We start from the raw sequence: 14072 nt of genomic DNA, 5'->3' as shown, positions 1-14072 counted from the left end.
TGGCTTCACAACATTTAAAGGTGCAGTGTGTAACTTTTAAAAGGATCCCTTGACAGAAATGCAATGTAATATAGTTATATAAATATATTATCTGCGGTGTATAAAGACCTTACATAATGTACTGTATTGTTTTTATTACCTTACAATGAGACGTTTATCTATATACACCGAGGGTCCCCTTACATGCAAGTCGCCATTTTGTGCCACCATGTTTCTACAGAAGCCCTTAACAGACAAACTTTGTTAACCATGTGCCTCCGATGACGACATGTTTGTCCTGTGGCGGCTACAGTTGCGTCTCTATTCGTGGTGAGCAGTGGACTTAGCCGTTGGTTGCAATTCGCAACCTCACCACTAGATGCTGCTAAAATTTACACAGTGCACCTTTAATGGCTTTACAACATTGAACGGATGATTCACAAATTTCTGCATTGTTTCTATTTTTTTTTTTTTTTTATGAAAGATATATTCTCCTTTTGTGTTTTACATAGAAACTAACTCAAGGGTGAGTACACTCCTAAAAATAAATGATTTAAGGGTTTTTTTGGAAAGAAGAACCATTTTTGATTCCTTAAAGAACCTTTCAGTTTGGGAGGGTAACCTTAATTTAAAAGAGTGTAAATAATGAAACTACTGTCACTTTTCTTTCAAGTGTGCCTGAATCAATTGAACATAAATGTGTCTTTCTAGATGATGCTGTGAAAGTGATTTACTGTTTCCTCTCGCCCTATTTTTTTGTTGTCTCTGTTCGTATCTCCATCCCTCCCACGGCTCTTCTGCACCAGGCTGTCGTTCTACTCGGGTCACTCCTCTTTCGGGATGTACTGCATGTTGTTTCTGGCGGTGAGTATTCACTTTATCTTTGTTTTGCGTCTGTGTGATTGTAGAAGAGGAAGAAGCGATGCAGAGCAGCAGGAAACACGACTGAGACAATCCAACATCAAATCCCATGTTCATTTAAGTTCATTTCCCCCACTGACAACTGCAGCTTGTTAACCAAACATTATCCATTTACTGATGAGATTTTAATATTTACTTGTCATTGAGTAAAAACAGTTGATGGTTGTCTATGACTCAGTAGAAACAATACAAACATATTTAAAGGGACACTTCACTTTTTTTGAAAATATGCTCATATTCCAGCTCCCCTAGAGATAAACATTTGATTTTGACCGTTTTGGAATCCATTCAGCGGATCTCCGGGTCTGGTGGTACCGCTTTTAGCATAGCTTAGCATAATCCATTGAATCTGATTAGACCATTAGCATTGCGCCTAAAACATATCCAACGTGTTTCAATATTTTTTCCTATTTTATTTAAAACTTGACTGTTCTGTAGTTACTGCTATTGAAAGTAACCAAGGGGACTATTTTCGGGCAGTGCGTAATATCATTGCCATGTTACATCAGCAAAGTCCTTGATTATTACGCCAGAATGAGAGTATGGTTCCTAGCCATATCTGCCTAGAAAATCACAACTTTTAATTTTCTGTTGGTCTTAGTACACGATGTAACTACAGAAGAGTCAAGTTTTTAATTGGAAAAATATCAAAACTCTTTGGGTATTTTTTAGGCGCAATGCTAATGGTCTAATCAGATTCAATGGATTGTGCTAAGCTATGCTAAAAGTGGTACCATCAGACCCGGAGATCAGCTGAATGGATACCAAAACGTTAAAAATCAATGTTTAACTCTAGGGGGAGCTTTTTTATGTTTTCAAAAAAAAAGTGGAGTGTCCCTTTAAACATGGAAAAAATTTGTGAAATTCCATGTGTGATTGCTAGCTGTCAGGTCTCAGAAAGGACATAAATGCTCAATGAAAGTAGTTTTTATGACTTGTTTGCTTTCCAGATCTTCTGGAGCTTTTGAGAGTAATGCTTAATAAATAAGAGTAATATTTATGATATCAAAATGATGTTTTTGGAGCTACAGTATACAACCAAATGCTTTCATTGTCAAGATATCATTTTAATCTTTACATGTCTTTCTTGTGTTTAAGTCGCTTGTAAATAGTGTGCTGTCATGTTCAGACAAGTCAGTGATTTTGTCGTTGTGTCATATTCACACTAGCCAGGACTCTAGTCAGGTGGTTTCCCATAGCTTATGTTTTTCTGTATACACAGGGTGGATTTTCCACTTAACATTTTCCTGTTCGTTCAGACTTTGATAGTGTTGTTTACAATTAGTTGTTTGTTTTTCCTTGTGCAGCTTTACGTCCATGCACGTATGGCATCCAAATGGGCTCGCCTGGTGCGACCCACAATTCAGTTCTTCCTGGTGGCCTTCGCTATTTATGTGGGCTACACGCGTGTGTCTGACTACAAACACCACTGGAGTGACGTGGTCGTGGGTCTTCTGCAGGGGGCTCTGGTGGCTGTCCTTACGGTGAGTGTTAAGTCACCTACTTATACTATGCATACTATGTACTGTTTTTTTGTTGGAAAGTAGCTGTTCAGTGCAAAGCACACACTGAGACATACTAACGCGAAACAGAAGTGACGACTGTTGCATGGATGACGCTTTTTATTTTTTCAGAAACACAAATATCAGAATACAAATTTTATTTGCATTTAAGCATATCTTCATTCATTATTTGTCATGTAATGTTAACAGTATAGTTTAAGTTGATTGATTCAGTGCCGCTTAACTTATTTAATTTGTTAATTCTGTTTAGCGCAACTAAACTCCACCATTTTGCAGTGAGATGTGGATAATATCCACTGTTTAAATGTGCATGGATCTACACTTTAATTAGACCATCTGGGAACTTTATGGATACTAATTTCAACATACTACAATCTGTGACACATGTCACTTATGATGTATAATATGCAAATTGGGTCGCAGTAAAATTTTTCAAAAAATTCAAGAAGTACCATGTGCATGTAAACTATTACAAATGAATGTGCTACATAGTGGTGCCATAAAAGAACCATTTTTGGTTCCCTGGAGAACCTTTCAGTCAAAGGTTCTTAAAAGAACCATTTCTTTTATACCTTTGTATAGTCCAAAGAACCTTTTCTCACTAAAAAGAAGCTTATGTGAAACAGAATTTTTTTTCGGATATTAAAGGGGTCATATGACGTTGCTTAAAAGAACATTATTTTATGTATTTAGTGTAATGCAATTTAAAAACACATTATTTACTACATACCATACATCATTGTAGCTCCCCTATGACCCGCCTTTCTGTAACGCATCAATGTTTACAAAGCTCATCATTTTGAAAAGCGCGGTATGCTTTGATTTGGTCAGCTATCCAGTGTGTTGTGATTGGCCGAATACCTCAAGCGTGTGACGGAAATGATACGCCCCTTACCATATTTGGAATATCAGCGCGCAAAACAAAGTCTCCACAACATGGTGGGGGCAACAATATTACAACAAAAATAAAAGTTATGTCGTCTTTCTTTGCATATACATTTGTGCAAATCTTTCGACACAGTGATATAGATATGTGGAGGTGTGTCTAAATGAGAATTTATGTATATTTTCTATATGGGAAACATGACATTGCATCATATGACCCCTTTGAAGGTTCTTTATAGATTCATAGAGCTAAAAAACGCTTTTCGTGTACCATCATGTAGCATCTTTATTTATTTATTTTTTATGTCATGCCAGCTTCTATGACTATGTTAATGGCGAGAGTAGGGTTAAATTATAAAGAATGAAAAAGTTTATTTTTAACAGTTTATGCCGATGCTTTAATGCCAAGTAACTTAAGTTACAATCCAACTCACAGTCTATGTTGTATGCTCAAAACATTGTTACCAACACTTTTTGCATGATTTCTTATTACTACTTACTATTTGTAACCTCGGACCACAAAACCAGTTGTAAGGTATATTTGACGTAATAACCAACAAAACATTGTATGCGTCAAAATTATCAATTTTTTTTCTTTCATGCCAAAAATCATTAGGTTATTATGTAAAGTTCAAATTCAAAGAATATATTTTGTAAATTTTTGTAAATATATAAAAACTTTATTACTGTGAGTGGATGCAGCAAAATCTGAAAGGGGTGATTTTCACAAGACTTTTTTTAGGTGTAAAATAAATCTTTGGTGTCCCCAGAGTATGTATGTTAAGTTTTAGCTCAAAATAACATGTAGCATATTAAAATTGCCACTTTGTAGGTGTGAGCAAAACTGTGCAGTTTTTGGATGTTTACTTTAAAATGTGAATGAGCTGATGCAAGCACTGATCACCATAATGGTTGTTTGTTGAAATTGAAACTCAATTGTGCTGTCAATTATCTTTTTTCTTCTTTCTCTTTCCCTGCACTAAGTGGCAGTGCCGTGGTTGGATAGTGCAGATTAACTCTTTCCCCGCCATTGACGAGATAACTCGTCAATTAAGAGAAAACGCTTCCCCGCCAATGACGAGATTTGCGTCTTATACTCTTTCCGCAATACCGCTATTATCCTTCCGCAACTTTTTAAAACCGGAAGTATTGCCCTATGGCAAGCGGCTGCATGTCCGTGTCTGTTTTAAAGATCGCTCTGGATCAGATCTCTATGAAAAGTCCGTCACAAAAATGGAATTATCTCTGCTTTTTGCTCAAAATGTGGTGTTTTTGCAAAAACCTACCCATATTCAAAAGCTGATTGCAAAAGAACCACTAAAGGTAGGATCAAACGTTTTTTTTTTGTTTGAAAGCAGAGGGTCTGTTCTTTCATTTGGTATATTGTATGTTTATATATTTAAAGAAGAACATTTTCTGGAAGGCATTAAACTTTGGTGAAAATCATGAAAAATGCTGGCGCTGGCTGGCAACTTTTTTTAAAAACGCTGGCGGTGAAAGAGATAAGGGGCAGTATCATTATAATAAGATCTCCTTATGACATCACAAGGGGAGCCAAATTTGAATGACCTATTTTTTCACATGCTTGCAGAGAATGGTTTACCAAAACTAAGTTACTGGGTTGATCTTTTTCACATTTTCTAGGTTGATAGAAACACTGGCACCTAAACATGGAAAAAGTCACATTTTCATGTTAGGTCCCCTTTAAAGTGTCCTCTTTTTAGTCATATGTCCATGCAATGTCATTACAGTGTTAAGCCAGTATAAAGCCAAAACAAAGCCGTTTATAAGCAAAATGCGCTCCTAATGACTTCATTTAGAGAATATAAAAGGTTGTATTTAGTGTCCTCACCTTACCCATATGCCATCATCTTTCCATATGACGTCATTTTTTCCATTGTCCAGTTTTTATGTATGTTTGTACAACCATGAGCTTTGTAAAGTACAAAAATTTCTATCATATTTCTTTGTTTATGGTCTACTTTCATGTTCACGCTAAATAAACATATGATGATTATTATTATTATTTTAATTGCATTAAAACTTTATTTCTCTCGTTGCAGGTGCGATACATTTCTGACTTCTTTAAAGAGCGCCCCCCTCTTTGCCAGAACGCAGAACCTGGTGAAAACGATGACATAGAGCGCAAGCCGAGCCTTCAGATCTCAGACGCAGAGAGAAACAATCATTACACTTACAGTAGGCCTGTATGAGCCTGACCTTTAACCCGGCGTGAATGTGCTCACACAAAACCACTGGATGCTGCATCCTCTACGCTACGCCTTGTTCAGATAACCGCACACATCGCTGCTCAAACACATACACTGGCACCGACTATACTCATATCCACAGGATCATACTTCCCATTATATAGCTCTCTGTGTGTGAGAGAGCAAGCGATTGCATAAACGAACACTGAATATTATACTTTATACTTTGCTACAGATGGCTGACCGCTATGCCGTATAGTTTTTGCATATACGTATACGCCGTACGCACAGATTGCCTCGAATCTAGCAAACAATGAGGGACTTTATTGTATTATAGCACAAAACTCGGCAATGGGAACTGATCGTTTCCATGACAACCTCAAAACCATCGGTTGACATTTACTGACTAGCCGAATTTCAATCCAGTCGGAAGTCAAAGGTTGGGTGGAAGTTATTTTCATTATTAATGAAATATTTTATCCAGTGTATATATGCAGTACTGGATTATGATGATTTTAAAAGTGTTTTTATAAAAATGTGTCATTTTATTGTGGCGGTAGATTTTAGAGACTGTAGCTTTTTATAACATTTTGGTTGATATAGCTTTAACTGGTTAATTCCACATACATCTGCAAGAAATCATAGACAACATAACTCGACTAATTCTTTTATATACTACTAGTACTTGTGTCATTTTATTTTTTATAAAGTTTTGTAAGTGTAACAATCATGTAATATCTGCCTATACTGAAAACATGCAATGTTGCACAACATTTCATTGCAACTATTATTTTCTTGGCGTCAAGTTGTCAACATAAGTACCACTAACTAACCCCCATACATATCACACACCCCTTGTTTTTGGCCGATTTGTGCCAAAACACTGACATGAGCCATATACGTATGAGTCACTTAAACCAAACTATCCACAAAACAGGATCACCAAATATTGACAAAAGTCAGTTTAAGATTAAAGCCCTTTAACCGATGTCTGTTTAACATGTCCTGTGGGATTGTGGGTACTATTGGCCCAAAAAACAGACACTTCAAAAATTCACTTTATTCTCCAGGAAACACTGGTTTATTGGTTTTATCTGTGATTTGAAACAAACTACTTCTAAACTAGCATGTTGCTAACTAAGGTTGAATATAGAAACAGTTGTTTACAACATGATGGTCTCTTTTTTTTAACTTCTGCTTTAGTTGTTGTATTTTGTTTGCGTTTACTGTGAGTTAATGCTGCAAGGTTTTTAATGGACACTATATTTCCTAAATTTTGTTTCTTTAATATGAAGCAGAGACTCTGTGACTCCTGCAGTTATATAACACCAGACAGTCTTATAATAAATCACGCATGTAGTGTAGTGCACTTACACACTGAATGTGTGACAAAGATCAGCCAATGTTTTCAAAATGTAAGTAGTTTTGTGAACAGTACTGTTTTTCAGTATTTTGAAAAAAAGTTTTAAGTTAGACGTTTACATGTCTGTTATATGAGTAGATGTTGACTGTGGTGTGACAGGTCTACTTCATCTAAAACTTTCTAAATGGCGTTTTATTTCTTTTTGAATTGTTTTTGCATGCATTAACTAACATGCATACATTTTCTATATGAGAGTAACTGTGCGTTCACACCAGACGCGGAAGAGGCTGCAAGCGCAAGTGATTTACATGTTAAGTCAATGCAAGGACGCGAATAGGCATCCTGGGGGTGTGGCAAGCACAAATGGCGCGGGGATGGCGTGTTCTGCGCGAATTGAGCGTTGCTGCGGGAAACGCGCAAGTTGAAAAATCTGAACTTTGGCGGATATTCACGCCGTGTTAACCAATCAGGAGCTTGCTCTAGTAGGGACGTGATTACAGGAAGCGAGCGGAGTTGCAGAAGCCCCTCCCATGACGTGAATTTCTGCGTGATTGTCTTGAATGACTAGAATTTCATGCGTGGCTTTCATTCGCAAATGCAAAATGTTCAAGCGTCCATTTGCCGTCTCTACCGCGTCTGGTGTGAATGCACAGTTAGTGATGCGCGGGTCAGGGTTTTTTTCCAACCCGCAGGTCCTGTTTTTATTAAATTATTTTCGCCCGTCCCTCACCACAGTTTCTATTTTTACAATCCGTCCGCACCAGCTACCTTTATATAGACATACTAGGCATTGTAATGTAAATAAAACAGGCTTTATTTCTGCCATTAGATCACATCGCCCAGTAAACTGGCAACAACATACACGTATATGAACTATAGAAACCAGCATGGTCGTATTAATAACAAGATAGGATAATGATAAGAGAATTCCTTTATCCGCCCCAACCCGACCGGCGCATCACTAATGAGAGTTAAAGATGACATGAAATATGTTTAAAAAAGGTGAAAATTGTGAACTTCCAAAATTAAGAAAAAGTGTTTACTCAACACCGGCTTTAATCAGCATTATATGCCAGCCAACTCCGGGCCAGATCTTCACCGGAGCAGCTGACTTTGCCGCGAATCCGGCCCAGAGTCGTCTGTTATGGCTGAATTACCATTGGGAGAAAATTCTGTTCCCTTATATTTATTGTGAAAATTTAAAGCTACTGAATCTTGTTCCTTTTGGTTTAAAGGTAAATTGTATGAGCCACTTGTGAAGTTTGTAGCTCCAAATTGTATATTAACCAAATGTTATTTTATCATATGACTGTTTTGTAGTAAGTTTTATTGTGAGTGTATAGCTTGCGTTGCACGTACAGTTTTTATTTCTAGGTTATATTTTGTATTTGTTGGTTATATGTACAACTTTAGATAAATAAATAAAAAATCAGCATCTTGTGTCATATTGTTTTTGTTTTCCTGGGTGAAAAATTTTTTTCAGTAAAATACCCTTAGTAAATTTATACACTATTTTTGCACAATAATTTTGTACTTAATAAACAAAAAAATGTTTTTATTATTTATTAGTTTATTTTAAGTGTACTTACTTACTGTGCTACAAACGTGAGACAAATTTTATTTCAATCCACTAAAAAATCTAGAAAAATTTGCATACTTTTTTAAATGCATTGAAGTATTAGTGAAGTACAACTATACTTGTAATTAGTATATTTGTAGTGTGTAAATTTTACACTTTTATTTTGCACAAAATAATTTACCACAAATGCACTTGCTGATATTTAAGTAGTACATTCAAGAATACTTTATTTAAAATAAAATATTATTAAAATGACTTATATCGATTGGGAACACATTATTCTAGTGCCTGAAATAATCTTATATACACTGGATCACAGTGTTATTGTGGGATTTCTAACAAACAAACCCATAAAAGCAACCCATTTTGAGCAGCACTGTGCTCAAAGATGAAAATGCCATGGTTAACTTTAGCTTCATTGTATCTGATTGTTTTCTTTCCTAGGCAGGGCTCAAACAACTGATGAGAAATAATAAATGTACATTTAATGACCTCATGGCAATGTGAGTATTGTATGTGTTTATGAATAGATCTGACTGGCACTGTTATATATATATATAATTTTGAACTTATATACTTAAAAACAATATGTTTTCTGTAAAAAGAAGTCACATATAGCTGAAAATCTGTGTCAATTCTGTTACTTTAAATCGTTCACAGTAACAGTGTTGAGGTATGACTGCCAGTTCTGTTACATATACTCTGAAAAGTGCTGGGTTATTTTTAACCCAGCGATAGATCAAAAAGGGACGAACCCAACCCATTGAGTTATAATTTAGCCTTCTAGTAACCCATTATTAGGTCAAATAATAAAACTTTACCTTTGTAATGGAGTTTGAAGTTTTTTTTATTGAATCAAACATATTCAACACTTTTTTACATTAGCAGGGGATGAAAGAGAAAAAGAATTAAATAAAAACATGGAAATGCTGACATACATTAATACATCAGTGCTTGTTTATCAGATTATAAATACATTTTAGGTATTGCTTCTTCTAATAGAAAAATACAGAATAATGCTTTATAATCACCATATTTACATTTATGTATACTAAACTTTGCCAACAAAAGTAACATATTAATCAAATAATATTCCTTATGGAATGAGATATCATAAGAGAAATAAACAAATAAAATATTTTCAATTTTTTTTAAAGCTAGGCAAAATATGAACTCTTAACAAAAGAGTACAAATCTAACCATTTTTTTTTAAATTTTTAAATAAGGACAACTTAAAAAAATTCTGTATGTTGACCACAAAAAGTACAAAACATGTCAATGTCACATTAAAAAATGTGGAGGTATTAAGTTTTTTTTACAATGTGACTTTGAGATATCTAAAATTCCACTGAAACTATCGAACTTTCATAAACAAGTCCTTTTATATTGGAAAATGTTTTTTAAATATAATTTCAGTCCTCATAATGTTTCCTTATGGAATAATTATTATATTTTATTTAAAAGAAAATCTTTATTTTTGGAGGACTGGTGGCAAAGAGGTATTTGGTCAGTGTTGCATATTATGGTTGCTTCCTTAGCTATATTAATTTCTGTTCTAAATTTAATTTTGTGTGTGAGGAAAAAGTTTATTTGAAAGTTATTAAAAGTATTCCCTTACCATTCCTTAATATGCTAAAGGAGATTTTAAAATATTTGAATATTATCATCAAAATTTGATAATAAATTGCGGCTTTTGTTTAATAAGTTTGACTTTGTTTAATCCCCTACATTGATTTTGGCTGCATGAATATATATATATATTTTTTATTATTGTCTGTATGGAGGTTTATTTCTATTGTCATAATATGAATTATATGAATTTCTGTTTAAAAAAATGTCAAAATTAAATCTGCTTACAAGGAAATATTTACTGGGGTAATATTTATAAATTAGTTTAAAAGAGATTTATTTTACTAGTTCTAAGGTAACAGGGGGTTACAACACGTAGGCCAAAGTAAAGAAGAAGAAGAAGAAGAAGAACACGTAGGCCTACGTAGAAACGTAACTTGCGTGATGTCCCCAAACCTTTGACCTCACGTAACGAAAGCCGCTCACGCGCAGCTCCCGCGCAGCTCCCGCGGCCGCCGCCAGCCACAACAACAAAACAAACGGAGAAGAAGAAGTGACGATGGAAAATGTGGTGTGGGAGAAATGAAGGTCAGGAATTTACATCATTATAGAAAAAAAGGTCAAGCTGCTAAATCTAATGTTTGGGACCGGTTCTTAGAAACAGGTAAGCTGCTTAAAGTCGAGCATACCTGAAGTTAACGTCCACATTTCTTCACCAAAGTTGTTAAAACAGTTTACATCTAACTTATTTGCCGAATTGCCCAGGTCCTTAGCACACTTTCAGTAAAGCCTGTGAACTTCTGCTTTCTCACCGAGTTTACCTGTATTGTAGTACTGATGTGTGAATGTTATCTTACTGGTAAAAAGACGGAACGTCACTGCATATTTTTGTATTTACTGGTAAGTTAAATTCATGATAATTTACTGAAATTAAGTGAAAGTGGCTAGTCGTGACCTAGACAATTATGTTTTTCAGCTATATAAAACACTTCTTACAGAAAATATACAATGGCCTGTAACATCTTGTGATCCATAACCATGAGTACAAAAAAGTGTTTAAAAATATAATATAAAATATGACAAAGCAGAAAATAATAATAATGACATATGTAGGCCTAGGTTACCTGCCAGTATATACCTGCCCACATACTAAAAATTAACCGAAATGTTACATTATTCTCAAAATTATGAGCGTTATACCTTAATATTAAAAGTTGTCGGTAACGGTACATTATAAAAGTGTTACATAAAATCAATAAAATAAAAAAGATTTTCATGCTGTAACAGAAGCCAGAGTTTCCTTTTATTAAAGTGCACCTATTTCATTCAACAACGTTATTTTGTGTATTTGGTATAATACAATGTGTTTGCGTGTAAGGTTTATGGTTAAGAAACACATTATTTTTCCACATACCGTACATTTTTGTAGCTCCGATTTCAATCTCTTCCTAAAACGCACTTTTTTTTTTACAAAAAAGCCAGCTAATCTGTATGTTGGGATTGGCCTGAATACCATACTTTCCAGACTATAAACTAGGGATGGGCATGCATGATTAATCGACGATCGATAGTTGATCGTTAAGAATTTAGTCGATGACGTTAATTTGTTATTGATTAATCGAATCCTTTTTTTTTATCTAATGCAGGTTGCGTTGCGTAGCGTGTGTCTTGAAGCAATTAAATTAATTTCATTGTGTGGCAGCAATTCAACATTTTACCACCAGGGTGCAAGATTTGACACCATACTTCGTTATCTGTGACCTTCCGTTTTGATTTTTTTTTAAATAATCATGAAGAGGTCATGATTTTTTGGAACAAATGAGGTTTCTGTTTAAGAATGCGGCTCCTAGCTGCAGGTTCCGCTGCTTTAGAGCACGGCATATTCAAGCGCATATATGTTCCGTTTGTCTAACTAAATGTAGTTTAACTGTTTGCCACAAGTTGATCTTGTAATAAAGGTCTCATGGAGGAAAACACGCTGTATTTTTGTATTCATTAAAAGTTAAATAATTATTTTTATTATAAAAATATTAATGATTAATCGATAGTCGATCGTTAATTCTCCCGACAATCGACTAAAAAATTTAATCGAATGCCCATCCCTACTATAAACCGCACCGGAGTTTAAGCCGCATCATTCAAAAATGCGTCATTAAGACAAAATAACATATATAAGTCACAGTGGACTATACGTCGCCTTTATTTAGAAAATTATTTCACAAAATCCAAGCCGAAGAACAGACATTTAATCTGGAAAGGGGAGTTATTTAACTAAACAATAGCAGAAAGAACAGCAGGCTGAATAGATGTCTGTACGTTAAATTAATATTATTAGTTATTTAAACGATAAACCATAGCATACAGAACTTAACTGGAAGGATGAAAAGTCTAAATTAACTGAACAAGCCAACTATCGTGAAAGTCGCATACTTGTCATTCCACATTACATAAATACAGAAGCAGCATATGGCGGACTCTTGCGGCTGTAGACGGTAATGTTGTCTCTTGCCTCATAAATGTCAACATTTATTCATACTGACTGACAAGGCACACCTGACTATAAGACGCAGCACCAGCCAAGTTATGGAAGAAAAACGCGGCTTATAAACCGAAAAATACGGTATTGGAAATGTGAAGCCTTACCATGTTTAAAACATTCGGTCACAATGCAATACTAACAGGAGTTAACTTACAGGCTGTGGGTCCAAGGCGGGAGGAATTATGATAATGTCGGTCTTGTCTACATCACCAATCCCAGGAAGTAAACCATTGCCTGCAATCCGTGTGTTTGTTGTAGTCCAAGAAAAGAGATTTACATTGGAGATGATAACGCATGTCATTGTTTACTTTGAGGTTTGTACCTTTTGCATATCGTTAACATGAACTAATACACACTTACACACCAAAGGAAATGTAAAATCGTGAATTGGATAATTGGTGCTCTTTAAAAAAATTCTCTCTAATGAACCTACACCTATTACTTATCAACTTACAACTTGATCTCCATACTTAAAGCCCTCTTTATATTTTACCTGCTTATTTTAAAGGAATAGTTTGATTACAGAAATGAAAATTCTGTGATAATTTTCTCACTCTCATGTTGTTACAAACCTGTATTTATTTCTGTGTTGTGATAAACACAAAGATATTTTGAGGAATGTTTGTACCCAAACTGATCAGAAACCCCATTTACTTCCATAGTAGGACAAAAGGAATACTATGGAATTGAATGAGGCTCATGATCGGTTTGGCTACAAACATTCCTCAAAATATCTTCTCGTGTTCATCAGAGTAAAGAAATTTAGACAGGTTTGTAACAACATGAGGGTGCAATGTAAAAAAAATGCAGTATGCAACTTGGTTTGGCAAGTCAATTCAACTTATTATTTGAGTTTTGGTTTGTGATAAGTTCACATAACTTAACAAAGTAAGTAAAACAAGTTAAACCTGTTATAAAACCTCTTTCACACAGCGATTTGGTCCCAGAGAATACCCATAAAAGATGCAGACAAGGGGCGTGTCGTAGTGAGGTACTGTATTAGAAAATAAAATAGATCAGATAAAACATTTTTTTTCCCATTTTGTTTGTTTGATTATTATTTGTTTGAAAGCAGAGGGTCTGTTATATATTTGAATGTTTATATATTTTAAAGAAAATTTTCCTGGAAGGCATTTTGTGAAAATCACAAAAAATGCTGGGGGGGGGCAAATTTTCAAAAATGGCTGGTGGGGAATGAGTTAATATCTGTTTAGCCAAAACTCATTTATGTGGTGGAATGAATATGGAACAGTTTTAACAAGTCTGTCTATAGACCCCTTCACAGTTCACGTCACAGGCGGTTCCCACTGCGCATGTCGGGGTCAGAAAAGTCATTAGAGCAGATTGAGTTGCGTATTATTTGGAATCGTCAAAAATGCCTACGTGCGTCGTGGGCTTTGAAAATCGCACCAGGTTTGTCGTTAAGTTTTTTGGGGATTCCTGCAGAATCTCAAAAACAAAAAAATACAACATCTGTGACTGCAAGCAATTAAACGTGCAGACC

General features: G+C 35.0%; 1 protein-coding gene across 1 annotated transcript in view; it reads left to right on the top strand.

The window, feature by feature from the left end:
* plpp2a (phospholipid phosphatase 2a) overlaps positions 1 to 8321 on the top strand; it is a 46138-nt gene extending 37817 nt beyond the window's left edge. The window contains exons 4-6 of the mRNA XM_065262357.2: positions 786 to 843; positions 2208 to 2384; positions 5372 to 8321. Coding sequence (XP_065118429.1) covers positions 786 to 843; positions 2208 to 2384; positions 5372 to 5521 — 385 coding nt within the window. The 3' untranslated portion in view covers positions 5522 to 8321. The remainder of the gene's footprint in view (positions 1 to 785; positions 844 to 2207; positions 2385 to 5371) is intronic.
* Positions 8322 to 14072: the final 5751 nt, after the last annotated feature.

The sequence above is a fragment of the Paramisgurnus dabryanus genome, chromosome 6, assembly GCF_030506205.2.
Source record: "Paramisgurnus dabryanus chromosome 6, PD_genome_1.1, whole genome shotgun sequence".
NCBI classification, from domain to species: domain Eukaryota; kingdom Metazoa; phylum Chordata; class Actinopteri; order Cypriniformes; family Cobitidae; genus Paramisgurnus; species Paramisgurnus dabryanus.
The sequence above is the reverse complement of the archived record's forward strand: the minus strand, read 5'-3'. Positions and strand labels throughout refer to the sequence as shown.